The sequence below is a fragment of the Trachurus japonicus genome, chromosome 16 (assembly GCF_045865225.1).
Source record: "Trachurus japonicus isolate A0001 chromosome 16, Traja_1.0".
NCBI classification, from domain to species: Eukaryota; Metazoa; Chordata; class Actinopteri; order Carangiformes; family Carangidae; genus Trachurus; species Trachurus japonicus.
In genome coordinates this window covers 36,235,359-36,254,069 of record NC_140922.1, presented here as the reverse complement: position 1 = coordinate 36,254,069, position 18,711 = coordinate 36,235,359, and the positions used below count along the sequence as shown (strand labels likewise).

At 43.7% G+C, this 18,711-nt stretch overlaps 1 protein-coding gene across 2 annotated transcripts; it reads right to left on the bottom strand.

The window, feature by feature from the left end:
• Nucleotides 1-456: 456 nt before the first annotated feature.
• Nucleotides 457-14,699, bottom strand: hjv (hemojuvelin BMP co-receptor). Of its 2 annotated transcripts, XM_085803188.1 has the most exons (6): nt 14,443-14,699; nt 9,177-9,230; nt 6,858-6,982; nt 5,277-5,839; nt 2,768-3,214; nt 457-1,358 (listed from the first exon to the last, which is right to left on the bottom strand). In XM_085803188.1, exons 3-6 carry the CDS (start codon nt 6,955-6,957, stop codon nt 1,161-1,163), a joined length of 1,308 nt encoding a protein of 435 aa, XP_085659314.1. In that variant the 5' UTR covers nt 6,958-6,982; nt 9,177-9,230; nt 14,443-14,699; the 3' UTR covers nt 457-1,160. The 2 variants fall into 2 exon arrangements, with proteins under 2 accessions (XP_085659314.1, XP_085659315.1); XM_085803189.1 differs by lacking the exon at nt 14,443-14,699 and having other exon boundaries at nt 9,177-9,308.
• Between the last annotated feature and the right edge of the window lie 4,012 nt (nt 14,700-18,711).

The window sequence follows — 18,711 nt, the reverse complement described above, 5'->3', positions numbered from 1 at the left end:
TTAATAAGTTTTACAGTTATTGAAAAAAACTGAGTGATGAACTTCATAATGTGTAATGAGTTTAAGTGGACAAAAGTTTCAGCAGTATTGGGGTGACAGGTTAGTAAAAGTTTCAAAACTGTAGCATCTACCACTGGATTGGTAGGAATTTTTAAAGTTTTTAAATGGGGGCACATGTGGAGTTGAGTAAATCTGACATGGGGCCGGACGGTTCTGTAAAGATTTTTTCACAGATTATGCATGGGAAGTAGGACTTCCTTAGAAGAAAGAGGAGAAGAGGAAAACAATAGGGTCCTGGTCATAGATATATACACGTAGAAGCCTCCTCTGACGCTGCTGTCCATTGGAACGATGCGTCAACGCGGCGGCCATCTTGGTCAGGGGGAAGCCGTGTCTACTTCCTGCACTAGAGGTCTATCAACCATTAACATCACCACAACTCACTGAATATTCAACCAGTTTTCAAGCTGTTTGGTTTATTATAAATGTCACAGTCAGACACATATTTATGATACAACATAGATTGATACTTTTTTTTAATATATAGTATTTATTTTTTTAATAAACATACACTTGCACCACTTGATGAAACAAACTGGAGCTTCAGACCTGGAAACAGACTGAGACTCAACATGGAACTTTGTCTTCCAGCTCTGTCGTCTTTCTAGAAGGTAACAACCCCCTCCTCGGTGTCCGTTTGAAGACATCTGACGTTGTCTGGTTTATGGGATGTAAAACAGCCTAAACATTCTACGTTGCCGTGGCGACGCAGGGACAGACAGACAGAACTACTGCAGAACAAGAGACAGTAACAAGAAAATCTCCACATTCATTCTGTTGGAGCTGAAATATTAGAAACTAGAGCACCAGGTTGGATTTGAGAGGAATTGTCCTTTAACTGGATCAATAGTGTCAATACGAGGATCATCATCATCATCATCATCATCATCATCATCATCTTCGTCTTCGTCTTCAAAAAAATAAAATTCAAATTCACAGTTTTATCTCTAAATACAAATGACGCAGGTGAGACACCAGGGGGCGTGTCCTGTTGCTGTTGCTAGGCGACAGTCCCGTTGCTGTTGCTAGGCGACAGTTAATAGTTTTTAGTCCGGTCACACGTGGCCCCTCCCCCTGGCCTCGGCTGAGCGGTGATGTCATCAGGTCAGAGCTCCCAGCATGCCGAGCAGCAGCAGCGCCAGGTGAGGCGTTGCTAGGCGACGCTGAGCCGAGGCGACCAGCAGCAGGTGGACCCTGTCCCGCTCTGATGACATCATGGCGGCGGCGTCGTGGAGCGCGGCCACGGCGGCGGCGCTGGAGTTCAGGTCTCCGCTGGAGAGCAGGTCGAACACACACGCCTGGTGGTGGGGGGGAAACACATTCACATTAATATAGAGATAGATATCTTTTAGGACGACTTTTAAATCTATTTTCTTTTCAAAAATCGTTTTTTGTTTTTTTGTTGTTGAAATTTTAAAAATATTGTGCAATGTGCATTTGTTCGCCTTTTTTACATCCAGAGAGTCCAGGTTTTGAAAAGGGTTTAAGTTCACTTTATAATGGAGTATGTTCATTTATAGCAGGGGTGTCCAAACTTTTTGCAAAGAGGGGCCAAATTTGTTGAGGTGAAAATGTATGGGGGCCGACCATTCAGCCTGACATCCTTTGAACCATTAACGTTAAATGCAAATGAACTATTTAATGCATTTTCTTTTATTGCAAATGGCATTCTTTCATTTCTTCATATAGAATATAAATAAATCTAAACGAATTTTTACCAAAATCACTCTGATTTTCATATTTGAAGACCACATAGAATGAAGAAAAAGTCTAAACTTTCAGAAAGCATAAACATATCTAGGTTCATTTGAAACATTGCATATTATATTTTATATTATATTATGTTTTAGAAATGGGCTGGAAAGGGTCGAGGGTCACGCGGCCACAGGTTGGCTGCCATCTTCTGGTGAAATATAAAATAGCTTTTTTTTGGTACGTGTTTTCGGGCCGCATATTATCGATTTCATGACAGAGGCTGCGGGGCCGGTGGGAATTTGAACACGTGCCGCAATTGGCCCCCGGACCGGACTTTGGACATGCCTGATTTCTAGGCTCCTACAGTGTTTGTGTGCAGATAAATGTTAAAAATGCTAAAGACTAAAAATCGAGAGAATCGGCGATATCGTAGAATCGCAATTTAAATCGAATCGCCATCCAAAAAATAGTTGAAGAATCGAATCGGGAGAAAAGCGTATCGTCCCAGCCCTATTGTCTTTCATATTGAGTGTACTTGCTTTTCCTGAAGCTGAGTCCTCAATTATATACCGTAATTTTCGGACTATAAGCCGCTACTTTTTTCTCACGCTTTGAACCCTGAAAAATGTTACACTACTTTCATTGTGTAAAGTTTCATTGTGGTAGGAGGCTCATTTGCATATTCAAATTCATTTTCAAAGAAACTTGTAATACAAAAAATGTTACATTTCATGTCTACTTTCATTGTGTAAAGTTTCATTGTGATAGGAGTAAAGGAAAAAATAGCCCCATTGGGGTGTATTGTTGTCTGCACCATAGACTTTATACAGTAAATAATGATGAGAATTAAACATATTTCCCCAACTAGGATTCATTAGGACTTTTAGTATGTTGTTCTAGACACCTCATAGAAATGATGGATGGTGAAAAACCTTCTGTGACAATTAGTCTGTTGGAAAACGCTATTTTGCCTGGACTATATTGCAATATATTTTTCTTCCGTAAGGGCTACCTGGTAGTAGACGTCTCTGACAGGAAGCAGCGCGGCACAGTGGGCGCTGGCGGCGGCGTGGGCGCTAGCGGCGGCGGTGTGGGGGGCGTGGCCTAGCGGCGGCGGCGGCGGCCTCAGCGTGTCGAGCCGCTGCGAGGCCGGGCAGCCCCACACACACAGCTGCAGGTCCTGCTCGGCGCCGAAGGCCTCGACCACGGCGCGCGGTGAGCGCACCGACAGGCCGAGGGAGCGGCCGCTCTGCCGGACCACCAGCAGCGTGCCGATGTGCGCCGCGCGGATCTCCGCCTGGCGCCCGGGGCTCTGGCTACGGACCGTCAGGCTGCGGCGGCCGCGACGCTCGCCGCTCCACACCGAGCCGTCGGCGAAGGCCGCCGGGACGTCGTCCACCTCGGCCTGGTACAGCTGCTGCTCCGAGCACTGACGGCTGCTCTTGAAGATGATGGTGATCTGAGGAGAGAGGGGGGGGGGGGGGGGCGGAGTCAGTCAGCGTGATGTCACTGTGATGTCACTCTGTGATGTCACAGTGCAGCATTAGCAGGTAGCAGCGACTTAGGCCTTGTCCACCCTAGAGTACTGTAAAAGAGAGTAGCGACACCATTGACTCCCGTGGTAAGGGTTTAAGGGTTTAAGGGTTTGAGGGTTTAAGGGTTTAAGGGTTTAAGGGTTTAGGGGTTTAAGGGTTTAAGGGTTTAAGGGTTTTGCGCCCCTAGTGGCAGGATATGGGTATTGCAAAAGCGCCCAGAAAACCCATTCACTCCAATGTATGTGTGTTGCCCACTTGCTGGTAAATTGATGAAAACGGCCGTGTTTTTGTTTTTAGGTGTCTTGGTCATATCAGAATTATACTTATAATTTGTTTATTACAAAATGTAGATTGAAACATTCATGTAGACAACTGTTTTTTTTACTCTCCTATGTGTTAATGTTTATCTGTAAAGGATCCTCAATGATGCTATTAACGTGGGTGATCTATAAATGTCCTTAAATGATTGAAAACACCACACTGCTCATTCACCAACAATGCAGAGATGTCAGTTCTTTTGCAAAACCCATATTCCTCCACCAGGAGGCGCTGCCATTGGACCAATGCTGTCCTTACTCTCTTTTACTGAGCTCTATTAGCAAGTAGCAGCTACTCAGGCCTTGTCCACACCAGGAACCAAGTTTTTAACAAGTTTTGTTAAAGGGATACTTCAACATTTTGTCAAATTGGCCCATTGCCATAATCCCTACAGTCATAGCAGTATGTTCGTTACCTTTAATTGTCGGTGCAAGCTGTTTTTAGAACGGCGGAGCAGAGCCGTGAGCTGCTCAGAGCTACGCTACGGAGGCTCATTATGGGATTTCTTGGTTTCCCTCATCAAACTCATCAAATACACAATCCAACAACTCCACAACGCTCTGGTGGACAAGTTGTGAGCTGCACATTCACCACGCTATGAGATAATAACACAACGTTACCACACAGAGTTGTTGTAGAGGGAAATACAGAGACTGTTGATGAAAAACTGTCCCTGAAGGCAACGTGCATCAGTGGTTTAGCATGAATTTACCTCTAAAACAACTCTGTCATGTCCATTTTAGCTAGCAAGCTAATGTTAACTCCAGCTAACAACCTCTATGGACGGGTTTGGTTCCAGTGCGCCATTCCGAAAGTTTACTTTAATGTTTCGTAATACCGGCCCTTAATTATTTTTGAAAAAGGGGCAACCTGATAAAAGGTCTGCCATTTTTAAAGGTTGGTTAGTACTTAAGTGCTGGGTAAAACTTTTATAGTGTTTGCTGTGGCGGTACAGTGGGTAGAGCAGCTGCTCTCAGCATGGGTGGCAGGGATCGAATCCCGGACGGGGTGCATACTGGTACTTTTTGGTCTTGTATATTAGCCCACTCATTATGTACATTATCAGCCGGCCGGGGCCACACCGGGAATAGTCGTGAACAGAGTGCGAATTATGCAATGACAATTGGGGGGGTCAACATTTTACACAGCGCACCTGGACTCAGTCCCGGTATCTCGTGTTCATAGTCAGTGACACACGCAGATTCAGGCAATGAAATGGTTTAGTCCACTAGGGGTGTCTGAAATTTTACTACAAGCATCTTAATTTAATTTAATTCAATTTATTTGATAGGGACAATGCAGGTTACCATAGTGACACTTCCACTTGTTACAAACAAGTCAATGTGACTGATGTTCTGCAGACAGAGATTATAGCTGATGCTAGTTTCACACTCCTAGCTTCCAACACTTCCTGGCATGACTATGGAAATACTGTATTGTAGTATTTATGATTACTAATAAGAAAGATAAATGTTTCAACCCCCCCTATCTGTTATTTGTACCTCTTTTAGGGGGGTTGAAGTCGTAATTAGGGGGGTCAAACCCCTCTGTAATTTGCCCTATGGTGGTGAAGCTTCGTTACGGCGCCCATTTTGCAGCCGCCAAACTGCAACACTGTGACATCACTGCAGCGAGGTGAGGGTCAGCTGATCAGAGGTCATGACTCACCTTAGTGAGCACGGTGCCGTAAGCCCCGCCCCCGGCCGGCGAGCTGGTGGCCTGTATGAACAGGTATTCGTTGTCTACGAGAGGCCACGCCCCCTGCACGGCGCACGTCTGGAAGTCGTTGTTGAAGGTGCGGACGTGCGGGTCTCCGAAGACGCCGCAGTGCAGGTAGTCGGGCGCGCGGCCCTCGCGGTGCTCGTAGAGGCAGGCGTCGCCGGGCAGCGTGCCCTGAGGGAGGGGGCGTGGCCCCGCCGTCGGCCCCGCCCTCGGGCAGCGGTGCTGGATCAGCAGGTCCTCGATGCCCTGCACCGCCGAGTGGTAGGCCAGGTCGCCGCGGCACGCCCGCGCCATCCGCCGGGTGCACGTGGCGTAGGAGCGCAGGGCGCTGCAGTAGCCGGCGTTCACCGCCTCCCTGCTGAGAGCCCCGCCCCCCACTGCTGCTGCTCCGCCCGGTACTACTCCCCCCACGCCACCAATGCTGCTGCTGCTGCTGCTGCTGCTGCCCAGGTCCAAGGTCGCCGCCACAAAGTCAGAGTTACACCTCAGGATCCGACAGGAAGCTGCAGCTGCAGAGACACAAGGAGGCTTTTATTTTGAAGGCTCTGGGCTGCAGCTACATCAGAGCAGTACATAGATATATACACTGACGCCTTCTGCTTCTCAGCGTACGTCAATAGCGCCGCCATCTTGGTCAGGGGTTTCTGACCATAGACATATAAACGTCTGACCAGCAGTCAGACCAGTCAGACCCTGTAGAACACATTTCAGTGTATTTATGCATGTGGGTGTGTGTCTGAGTATGGAAGTGTATGTTTAATACATTAAAAAAAAAATTATACATTTTTTGTTGTTGTTGTATCATAAATATCTGTCTGACATTTATAATAAACCAAACGGCTTGAAAATCGGTTGAATATTCAGTGAGTTATGGTGATTTTAATGGTTGATAGACGTCTGCCTCTGTTGACTAGTGCAGTAAGTAGACACGGCTTCCCCCTGACCAAGATGGCCGCCGCGTTGACGCATTCCACTCAATAGAGCTGCCTGAGAACGCGGCATCTAGTCAGTATACAGTATATCTATGAGAGCAGTAGACGTTTCTCCAAAAATGATCATGGTCATTGAACAGTGATTGATAAAAAACTATAATACCTGGTGAAACATGGATTGATACACCAATAGACAGGACTTGTGTCTCCATTTTACAGTTTAAATTGAGTCTCTAGGTGAAAGTATATCAGAGTAGTAGACGTTTGAAAAAGTCCAATAATTTGCTTTTTTTTTTTACCTCATCCCATTCATTCTCTGTGGCAAATTTTTCACAGTTTTTCACAAAAAAAGCATATACTGTAGAGAAAAGTAACAGGACATCAAACTGTACCTTTGTATATAGTTTTGATAAACTTTTTGGATTACCGTACTGTGACTGAAAAAAGTAGCGCCGCTTCTGACGTTATTTTATAACGCCAGTTATACAGGGCCTCGGTGCTTTTGTCCCGTGGCCTTAAATACACACAATTAGTAAACCTAGCTGATGCAGTGTTAGCCTGAAGCTACATCCTGTGTGTGTGTGTGTGTGCGTACCCTCAGGTAAACTCAGCTGGACCAGCAGCAGAGTCAGGTGGATGCAGTGTTTCCATGGTAACGCTGTGTGTGGTCCAGCGGCGACCCGACGCTCCATCATCTGGATCACAGAGAGGTCCAGGACTCTGGAGGACAGAAACATGTCACTCAGTACGTTTACATGCAGAGCTTCATCGAGCTCGGCTCAAAATTCGATTTTGGCGTCAAGTCGGACTTCTGTCCTTGTCTCAATTTACATGCAACTGAAAAAACCGAATAACTGACGGGTCCATCGCCCCCTCATGCGGCGTCACCCGTCGTTTCAGCAGGTTAATACGCCGCCTGTCCTGTTGACTTTTCTGTCACCTCCTAAAAAACTGAATATAAACAACGTAGTAGCTTAATAATAAATTCTCAACTGCAGTTCCCAACCAGACGCACCTGTCTGGACCGGATTCTCGCTGAGAATAGGATACGGGCTTCCTCTTTTCCTCTCTCTCTCTCTATAAAACACTCTTGCTGGTGGCGCTGTGTGAAATGCATTGAATCGGCGCTAACGTTGGGTTTTTTTCTTTACTTTGCCGGGTTCGGGCGGCTTCTCTGCTCCACTTGGTGCCATCTCTACTGTTGTGGAGCATGCGCTCATGCATTGTCCAGCTTCAGTCCGATTAAGGTGTATACATGACGGAGAAAATCCAATTCCAATCGCATTATCTGGGTGTCTTAATCGGAGTTCTCAACTCCGATTTCAGTCGGACTAAGGTGTTTACATGCACTTCAGTTCTCCAGTTATAGTCGGATTAAGGCAATAATTCGTTTTTTTCAAGTGTCATGTAAACGTACTGAGTGTTTCCCTCGGCCGGCCGGTCGGAGCTCTGTGATTGGCCGAGCAGTTTGTGTCGTGTGTCTGGGACCGTGCCTATGTTCCCTCAGCCCTTTGTTCCCTCATTTCTAAGGTTTTTTTTTAGGGTTAGGGTTAGTCAATTTCCATCAGATTTTATCCCCATTTCTCCCAAGTTGGTCGTCAACTACATCCAACCTATTATCCAGTAGCAGTTGACTACAGATGTAACGTAGCTTTTAGCTAAATCTGGGAACACCGCTACTCCAACATAGGGTTGAGTGATGAACCCTTATACCGAAATTAAACCTCCATGAGTTAGTGCAATTTAGACAACAAACTTCTACCTAGTACAAATAGTGTTAGTAGGCTAGTAGACAGTAAACGAAGCATTAGAAAGTTTGTACAGTAAGTAGCCTACACCAGGAATTCCTGACATTATTAACGGGGTAATTTAAGATAGCTGCTTGGTAACGTTAGCGGTAATAGCGGTAACTCGACCACTGTTGGAGCAAGGGAAAACAAGCTTCATCCCTTTAAATGCGGTATCAAAAATAAAAATGACATGACTTGAGTTTCATTTTGAGAAGAAAAATCTTAGAAATGAAGGAACATAGAGCTGTGGGATCACTGGGCTGTGGGAACATAGTCTACTTGCCAACAATGAGTACCCGGAAATGTTGAGTAGTACCCCAAAGTTTTATGTTAGAAATATATAGTATGGGTCCCCAGTATTCAGGAACTGCCGGATGCTAACTTATATATATTGGGTAATTAGCATAACAGACATTATTAGCATAAATTAGCATAACTGCCTATATGGGCAATATTTCAACCAAATTGACTTGGCTGATCTGGGCAATACTGGAGTGGTTTTAGGGGTTATTGATGATGCTGAATCCATTTCTGACATTTTCAAAATTCAAAATGGCTGTCTAAACCGGAAGTGACCAGATTTAGAAATCCATCAAAATCGGCCCACTGGCGGTTAAAATCTGGTCACTTCCGGTTTAGACAGCCATTTTGAAAATGTCAGAAATGGATTCAGCATCATCAATAACCCCTAAAACCACTCCAATATTGCCCAGATCAGCCAAGTCAATTTTGTTGAAATATTGCCCATATAGGCAGTTATGCTAATTTATGCTAATTATGCTTGTTATGCTAATTGCCCAATATATATAAGTTAGCATCCGTCAGTTTCTGAATACTGGGGACCCATACTATCTATTTCTAACATAAAACTTTGGGGTACTCAACATTCCCGGGTTCACAATGGGGCCCTATGGGCTGGCAAGTAGACTACAGGGCTGACCCCGTGTGTCTGACTCGGTGTTGTCGTCGTTGTGCTAATGCTACTTGTCCTGGGCTCGTTAAGCCCCGCCCACCAGCCCAACGGAGCGACGGGATTGGTTCTGCCAGTGCTGTGCTGTGCTGTATATAAAAAACACAGAGGAGGATTGTGATTGGACGGTGAGTGAAGGAGCAAGGTGTCCTACCTGCAGCGTCGGCGTCGTTGTCGTCGCTCCTCGGAGTCATGACTGAACAACGGCCTGGTCCACACACACACACACACACACACACACACACACACACACACACACACACACACACACACACAGGGTCAGGGTTCACTCTCTCTCTTCTCTGTTTGTTTGTTTTCTCTGCAGAGCAAACAGCTGCTGGAGGAGGGGGCGGGGCTTACCGTGGCTCTGCTGCTCACTGATTGGCCACTGACTGACTGACTGACTGACAGGTCATCTGTGTCACTGACTATGTCAAAGCCATTTTAACATATAAAAGTCAGACTGGATGTGTTGTAGATCTCTGTAATTCAGTTTTGCCTCTTGTCAAAAAGAACATTTCAGATCCACAACTACATTCTTCCTTCACTTTAACCATTCATGTGTATGGGGTTTGTCATTACAGATATCTACAATTCAGTTGCAGATATCCACTATGTGAATTACAGATATCTGGAACTGAATTACCACTAGTACTAATTCCAGTTACAGATATCTACAATTTGATTCTGACTAGTCATAATTCCAGTTCAAGATATCACCTCAATTAAAGATATCTACATGTCCCTTTTCAGATATCTGTAATTAAGTTTTGACTAGGTGAAATGACGTTGTAGATATCTGTAACTGGAATTATGACTAGTCAAAATACGGCAAACCATTTTAACATTTAAAAGCTAAGTTTGACTCTCCAGAATTAAGATTGTAGATATCAACAACGTCTTTCTGACTGGTCCTAACTACATTTTGAATAGTTGGATTTTTCATTCAAGATATCTGTAATTCAGTTTTGCCTCTTGTCAAAAAGAACATTTCAGATCCACAACTACGTTCTTCCTAGGACAAATGACGTCACTGTAACCATTCATGTGTATGGGGTTTGTCATCACAGATATCTACAGTTCAGCAGCAGATATCCACTATGTGAATTACAGATATCTGTAACTGAATTACGACTATTCCTAATTCCAGTTTGAGATATCTACAGTTTGATTCTGACTAGTCATAATTCCAGTTACAGATATATTTAATTCACCTCAATTACAGATATCTACATGTCCCTGTTCAGATATCTGTAATTAAGTTTTGACTAGTCAAAATGACGTTGTAGATATCTGTAAACGGAATTATGACTAGTCGGAATCAAATTGTGGATATCTCAAACTGGAATTAGTACTAGTTGTAATTCAGTTACAGATATCTTTAATTCACCTCAATTAAAGATATCTACATGTCCCTTTTCAGATATCTGTAATTAAGTTTTGACTAGGTGAAATGGCGTTGTAGATATCTCAAACTGGAATTAGTACTAGTCGTAATTCAGTTATAATTCACATAGTGGATATCTGAAACTGAACTATAGATATCTGTAATGACAAACCCCATACACATGAATGGTTACAGTGAAGGAAGAATGTAGTTGTGGATCTGAAATGTTCTTTTTGACAAGAGGCAAAACTGAATTACAGAGATCTTGAATGAAAAATCCAACTATTCAAAATGTAGTTAGGACCAGTCAGAAAGACGTTGTTGATATCTACAATGTTAATTCTGGAGAGTCAAACTTAGCTTTTAAATGTTAAATCCGCTTGTCATAGACTACACTGACTGAGCGGTGACTAGTTGTCACGCAGCAGCTGTGGCGGCCGCGTTGCCATGACAACCGCCTGTACGACAACAACAACAACGTGTGGCGAGCGAGTCAGAATATTAGGAACAGCCAGTTGATCAATAACCAGTGATCAGTGATGTCATCCTGAACAGCTGTTGAACCGCTGCTCTGATCAGCTGACCTTCAGGCTGCAGCAGGTGGGAGGGGTCAGAGTGTGTGTGTGTGTGTGTGTGTGTGCGTGTGTGTGTGTGTGTCTATATTTAAACTGCAGTTGCCCCTGAGTCACAAACATAACTAGAAAATTCCCTCACAGAAATGTTGGGAGGGGCCACGGGGGGGCCACCGCCGGGGGTGTGACCTAGCTGTGTCAACATGGGAATCAAACCCACGATCGTGAGGTCGAGACAGAGCTGATCAGATACACACATGATCATCTAAGCACTGATATGAGGAGCTTTTACCCCAATGATCCCATGTTTCAATTTTTATCCCTGGGAGGAAACGCGTTGGTCAAGTCTACATCAAAGGGATAGTTCAACATTTTGTCAAATTGGCCCATTGCCATAATCCCTATAGTCATAGCAGTAGGTTCGTTACCTTTAATTGTCGGTGCAAGCTACGCTACGGAGGCTCATTATGGGATTTCTTGGTTTCCCTCATCAAATTGAGGGAACCCTTCAGAATGGGAATCACCAATTGGTAAAAAGCAGGTAGCCTACAAAACAGCAAAAGTTACCTCAAATGAATTAGGGTCCTCATTTGGGCTACCTTTAACTCTCTGGGTGGCCCCAAAAAGTTAAAGTGTACACATTCTGAGGTCATTACACTGCAAAAACTCAAAATCTTTCCAAGAATATTTGTCCTTTTTCTTGTCAAAATGTCTCAATTTTAGTCAAAACTAATCTCTTTCCACCTAAAATAAAACTTATCACCTAAAAATTAACTTGTTTTTAGATCATTTTCACTTTTTCCAAACTAATTTTCACTTGAAATAAGTAGAAAAATCTGCCAGTGAAGCAAGTTGTTTTGTCCTTGTAATAAGGAAGAAAAACTTGCTCCACTATCAGATTTTTTACTTATTTCAAGTTAAAATCTGCTTGAAAGAAGTAAAAAGTGTCTAAAAACAAGCTGCTTTTAATGTGATGAGTCTGATTTTAAGTAGAATGAGATTTGTTTTGACTAGAAATTACATTTTGACGAGAAATAAGACAAATACTCTTGGTAAGATACTTGATTTTTTGCAGTGTACAGGCCACCCCCCGTGTAAAAACAGCAGACCTGGAGACACTTGGCCTCATGGTGGCGCTGTTTTGTAATTCAAGAGTAGGCCACGTCCCCAGGTAGCCCAAAATGATTCCAGGTCATATTGGCGTCAACTCCAAAACGCTCTCCCAGACCGTCATACCGTCTGTCTCCAGCTCTGAGCAAATAAAAGCCGGTCTCAATTAGAAGCCGGGTCTGTTTCTATTTTCTGCAAGTTCTTGTGAATGTACAAAACCTCTCAAAGCCCACGATCGCCTGTTTAAACAGTTCCTAAGCTGTTTCATTCCTGCTAGAGTTCTTAAAGACCCGACCCAGTACGATTCGCAGCTGTCTGGACCTGATGCGGCCGGACTCACCAGCATTAATTTTCTATGTTTTCAATCCAACCCGATGCCTTCAGTTGTGTTGTTCGGCCTGGCCTGTTGACTGTGACCCAAGGAAAGAGCCGGAGTGACTCTTTCCTTCTATTCTTACTCTTTACAACAGAACAATTTGATCATATTATAGATTTTCCATCTTTGCTCAGCATAAGAGTTGTTCAAAATTAATAAAAAGCCTGTCCCATATAGACACCGGTCTCTAACATAACCCTCATTAAGTCAATGAGGAGCAGCGATGGACCTGGTCGCACTGGAAGACTCACAGTTAAAACTCTGTAAGTCTCTCTGCTCTGTTGAGCACATTGTTAGAGAGAGGACGAGTTTGTCTACAACTGTGGAAAGAATCATGTGTGTAGAGTGTAAACTGTGCCCATGAGCGGCGTGGAAAGAGAAATGTTTCAGACAGTTTCGGACACATTCACCCACTCTAGCTGATGTCACAAACATTCCGTGCAATACACACTCATTATAATCTCAACATTTCTCCAAAAATGATCATGGTCATTGAACAGTGATTGATAAAAAACTATATGACAATATCAAAACATGGATTGATACACCAATAGACAGGACTTGTGTCTACATTTTACAGTTTAAATGGAGTCTCTACGTGAAAGTATATCAGAGCAGTAGATGTTTGAAAAAGTCCAATCATTTGTTTTTTGTTTTTTTACCTCATCCCATTCATTCTCTATGGCAAATTTCGCGAAAAATGTGTATACTGTAGAGAAAAGTAACAGGACAACAAACTGTACCTTCGTATATAGTTTTGATAAACTTTTTGGATTAGGCTACTGTTACTGAAAAAAGTAGCGCAGCTAGTGACGTTATTTTATAACGGCCGTTATACACATCACTGATGACAACAGGGCCTTGGTGCTTTTGCCCCGTGGCCTTAAATACACACAATTAGTAAACCTAGCGGAGACAGTGTTAGCCTAGCGTAGCTGAGATAGTATTAGCCTAGCGGAGATAGTGTTAGCCTAGCCTAGTGGAGACAGTGTTAGCCTAGCCTAGCTGAGACAGTGTTAGCCTAGCGGAGCCAGTGTTAGCCTAGCCTAGCTGAGACGCTGTTAAGCCTAGCGGAGACATTGTTAGCCTAGCCTAGCGGAGACAGTGTTAGCCTAGCTGAGACAGTGTTAGCCTAACCTTGCTGAGCCAGTGTTAGCCTAGCTGAGACGGTGTTAGCCTAGCCTAGTAGAGACAGTGTTAGCCTAGCCTTCCTGAGATGGTGTTAGCCTAGCCGAGATTGATTGAAGCTGATAAACAACTTGAAAATTGAAACATTTGATTCTCCGTCGATCAAACTGATCACTGATTATTAATTATTAATCTACTGAGCTATTGATTTAAAGGGACAACGAGGAGTTTTGTTAAAGTGAAGTGTTTCCACACTACATTTATGAGCCTCCGCACCGTGAAATTCTTTGACCGGTGCAAGACAGACTCATGTTTTCATTCATCAAGAATTAAAGTCAGAGGTTGGAAGACGATCACATACCGTCGTAGTTCCCACCATAAACGGAGATTCATACGGCGGCGTTATTCTCATGACTCGCCACGAAACCGAAAGTAAAGAAACGCTGGTCGGCTCGCCCAGCATTTCCACCACCACTAATAATAACAAAATAACCATAGAGACAAAACCATAGATTTATCTAAAATGGACCATTAACAAGTGGTAACGGAGATTCATCCACATTAATATCAGACTTTTTATAACCAAATAGAAACTCCTGGTTGTCCCTTTAATATATTGAGTTATTGATTCAACAACTGATCTCATGGAACTAATTCAATAACTAAATCTTTATTGCACTGCAGCAGGACTTCCTGTCCTCTGAAGCTCCGCCCACTCAGTCACTCAGTACCTGTAACAACAGGAGAGACAGGACCAGGACCAGGACCAGGACCCGGACCAGGACCCGGACCAGGACCAGGACCAGGTCTGAACCAGGTCTGAACCAGAACCACAACAGTCTCTTACCTCGGGGTCAGAGTGCGTCCATGTCCTTGCTCCGTCCTGCAGGACGTCCAAACGCTGCAGGACTCTCAGGCCTTTAATCCAAGACGCTCCGGGTCGGTCCGGGTCGGTCCAGAACGGTCCAGGTTTCTGCGTGGACCCGGTCCAGCTCAGTCCAGGTCTGTAGAGTCCCGGTCTGAGGTTCTGGTCTGACTGTGGGTCTTTTAGCCTCGTGCTGCGTTCAGAGCTGACTGGGAGCTTCAGTCGGTTCTAAATAAATCACCAACAACCAGCACCTGCTGCACGACAACTGTCCACACACACACACACACACGCACACACACACGCGCACACACACACACACACACACACACACACACACACACACACACACACACACACGCACACACACACACACACACACACACACACACACCCTGCAGCAGTTTATTTTTACTTCAGGCTGCAGGAAGTCGTCTGTTTGTCGCCTGAAGCAGAAACTTCACTTCAACTTTTTTATTGTTTTCTAATAAGAATTCATTAATAATGAAGCTGATCAGTAAGACGTCAAGTTGCTCATATTGATTTACTGTAATTAAGTGAATCCATTAATCAGTGCACATCTCTCTGTAGAAAACTTCACATATTTTTATTAGCTATAACTTCTCCGTTGTATTTAGTTATTTTATTCTTCTACATTGCTTACCTTCAGGGAAGCTTCCAGACCGATGACGAGGAAAAGTCTTTGTCCCAGACGTCGTCAATGCAATAAATAAAACTAGAATGCCGTAGCTATTTACTCCTGCTTCTTACTTTGGTAACACTTTACACTAAGGGTCCCTTAAAGCAGAAGTCAGCGATCCGGTGGTTTTGTCTCTAACTTCCTGTCAGCAGATGGAGTTAGCAGCCCCCGCCCTCGTCATGGATCTATTGGTCCTCGTCCCTACGTCACCACATTCAGGCGCATCCCTTGGCTGCACACACAGAGAGGACTGCCCCTTTATGCCGTTCTCTCTCCTCATTGGATAAAGGTTGTAGGATACAAGGAAAGTTTTCTCCTGGGCTCAGAGCAGAGCAGAGTGACTGACAGACCCGTGTTTCAGACCAAACACTCTATAGAAGTGATTGCTGTCGGAAGATACAACTATTTAAGACTTAGATTAACACAAACATTCACCTGACTTCTGCTTTAATTTTTGTTGTTTAATTTTGAGGAATAGCTACACCTTTAGTTTCAGATTTTTCTACTTATTCCAAGTGAAAATCAGCTTGAAAGAAGTAAAAAGTGTCTAAAAACAAGCTGCTTTTAATGTGATGAGTCTTATTTTAAGTAGAATGAGATTTGTTTTGACTACAAATGAGACATTCTGACTAAAAATAAGACGAATATTCATGGTAAGATTTTGAGTTTTTGCAGTGTAGTATTATTTGAGTTAATTTGGGTATTTATCAATGCTTTAATTTTGAAGGTACTGGGTAGCTGGAGCGCACTGGGTGAGTTTACATACAGTATATGGGTAAGTGGACCATGGACTCTGTTTATCCGGCGTAAACTCAGTCCCTAGGTGTCCCAGTGGCCGTTTGATTTGATTTTGTTTTATTATAGTTTTGATATTTTTTGTATTTTTACAGTATTATTCTCATTCTTCATCTTGTTTTTGACTGTAAAAACTTCTTCCTGTGATGAAACTGTTTTCTGTTTTCACTGTAAAATCACTGAACCAGTCAAATCAGCTGCAGTTTCCTGTCTGAGCAGCAGGGGGCGGAGCTTCACCACCTGACTGACGCTTGTTGTACAGTAGCTACACTGCAAAAAATCAAAATCTTTCCAAGAATATTTGTCCTATTTCTTGTCAAAATGTCTCATTTCTAGTCAAAACTAATCTCTCTCCACTTAAAATAAGACTCATCACCTAAAAATGAACTTGTTTTTAGATCATTTTCACTTGTTTGCTACTTTTTAATGTGATGAGTCTTATTTTACGTATAATGAGATTAGTTTTGACTAGAAATACGACAAATATACTTGGTAAGATTTTGAGTTTTTGCAGTGTTAACACATTGACAGGTTGTTAACACATGTTACTAACTGCAAAAACTCAAAATCTCAAGAATATTTGCCTTATTTCTTGTCAAAATGTCTCATTTCTAGTCAAAACTAATCTCTTTCCACTTAAAATAAGACTCATCACATTAACTCTTTGACTGCCAGCCATTCTCACAGCAGCTTCCTCCAGCTTGCCAGGCATTTTCCAGCTTTTTGACTGATTTCCGTAGACCCACCATATATTATGTACTGTTACTACATACACATTCAACCCATCAAAGGAAAGATGAGGGTCTCTAGTTTCCAGAAAAAAAAAACTGTTTGTTTCTATCTTGTTCCAGTCTTGTGAAATTAGCGGTTGAATATAGGTTAGTTTAGCCCAAAATGCCATTTTGGCACCAAAATCTTGAGAAAAAGAGGTTTTTGTGTCGGCTGTCATTTTCAGGTGAACCAGTACAATTGGCTCCTTTATATTTTGCTTTAGTGATGCCTCAACATCTGTACAGTTGTTCTCTTGTAAACAACAACTAAATCAACACTGACAAATGACTTTTGATGACAAAAGACAAAATATTTAGCTACTGACACACACTACTGCAGCCTTTTTTCCTTCTTTTCTTTGAGTTACAACTTTTTCTTTTCTTTTTTTTAGTGTGTGTGCGTACGTGACGTGTGCATGTGCATACGTGTGCGTGTGTGTGTGCGTGCGTGTGTGTCTGTGTGTGTGTGTCTGTGTGTGTGTGTGTGTGTGTGTGTGTGTGTGTGTGTGTGTGTGTGTGCGCGCGCGCGCGCGGATCAGTTCGACAGGTTTTTGTAGCCGAAACACAGCACTTTAGATCAGATCCAGCTTCCTCTGGTCAGCAGGCAGCGGTGTCACTCACTCTCTCTGTCTCACACACATCTACACACACACAGCCTACAGCTCTGGCTGACGTCACGTGCCCCCTGAACTCACAGCCACAGACATGTACGCTCACAACAGACAGACACCATAGCTCTCCTCTCGTCACGTTCGCCGGCGCCGTCCGTTCCTCATCCACACTACTGTAGATCGGGGATTTTCAAGCTGCTATCTGAGTGATTTCTCGCAAAATCTGGCGACTTTCCAAACGCTCTTGATGACTAACGACGAGCAATCAACGGGGTTGTTGTTACTAACGTTTGTGCTTTGTATCACGGAGCTGCACGGAGCTTCAACGAGCTGCCGAGCCGCCATGAGCCCCGCCGCCGCCCCCTCAGCTCTCACCGGCGGCCAGAGTGTCACGGAGCGGCGCCGCTGCAGTCAGACACCCGCTCCGCTCCGTGAGGGGGGAGAAATACGCTATATTTTTTATATCTCTCAATCCAAATGTGTTTTTCTGCACTTTATTTTGATGATACAAGTCTGATCTTCACAGAGGAGCAGGGCAAGACATTCAACATGGCGTTGCCATTAAAAAAACGCTAAGACGAGTTATCTCGTCTTTGGCAGACTACGCTTGGATTCGCTAAGACGAGATAACTCGTCTTTGGCAGTCAAAGAGTTAAAAAGCAGCTTGTTTTTAGACACTTTTTACTTCTTTCAATCATATTTTCACTTGAAATAAGTAGAAAAATCTGATAGCCTAGTGAAGTTTTTTGTGCTTGTAATAAGAAAGAAAAACTTGCTCCACTGTCAGATTTTTCTACTTATTTCAAGTGAAAATCTGCTTGAAAGAAGTAAAAAGTGTCTAAAAACAAGCTGCTTTTAATACGATGTGTCTTATTTTAAGTGGAAAGAGATTAATTTAGACTAGAAATAAGACAAATATTCTTGGTAAGATATTTTCTTTTAGTTTTTGCAGTGTAACATCAGGTGGGTAGCTACCAACCAACTGTTGTGTCTTGTTGCTGTGGCGACCGTCACTGTTCAACTGGTACCCGAGGTCATGGCCTCATACTGAAGTTTGACGCGTTGCCGTGGGTTACCATGGTCCCCCCCCCTCCCCCCACTCCCCCTAGTGTTGTGACTGTTAATAAAAAAAAGTTTCATCGTGTCAATAAAGTTGTGTGTGTGTGAGTTTGAAGTTGTTGAAGCTCTAGTCTCCGTCCTTTCAGAGAGCAGAGAGAGGAGCGGGGCCCCTGCACGCCTCGCTGGGCAGCCCCACAGCCTTTGTTAGGCTTCACAGGAGGGGGGGGGGGAGGAGGGAGAGGGACTGGACCAAAACCAGGACTGAGTCTGAGACCGACGGACAGACGAGAGGACGAAGGGACGAAGGGACGAAGGG

Bases quoted from the DNA above. Each gene is read 5' to 3' on its own strand.
- hjv (XM_085803188.1), bottom strand. From the start codon at position 6,957: ATGATGGAGCGTCGGGTCGCCGCTGGACCACACACAGCGTTACCATGG. The intron at 5,840-6,857 runs GTACGCACACAC...GTGTCTCTGCAG, and splicing joins CCAGCTGAGTTTACCTGAGG to CTGCAGCTTCCTGTCGGATC. The intron at 1,359-2,767 runs GTAGCCCTTACG...CCCCACCACCAG, and splicing joins TCAGAGACGTCTACTACCAG to GCGTGTGTGTTCGACCTGCT.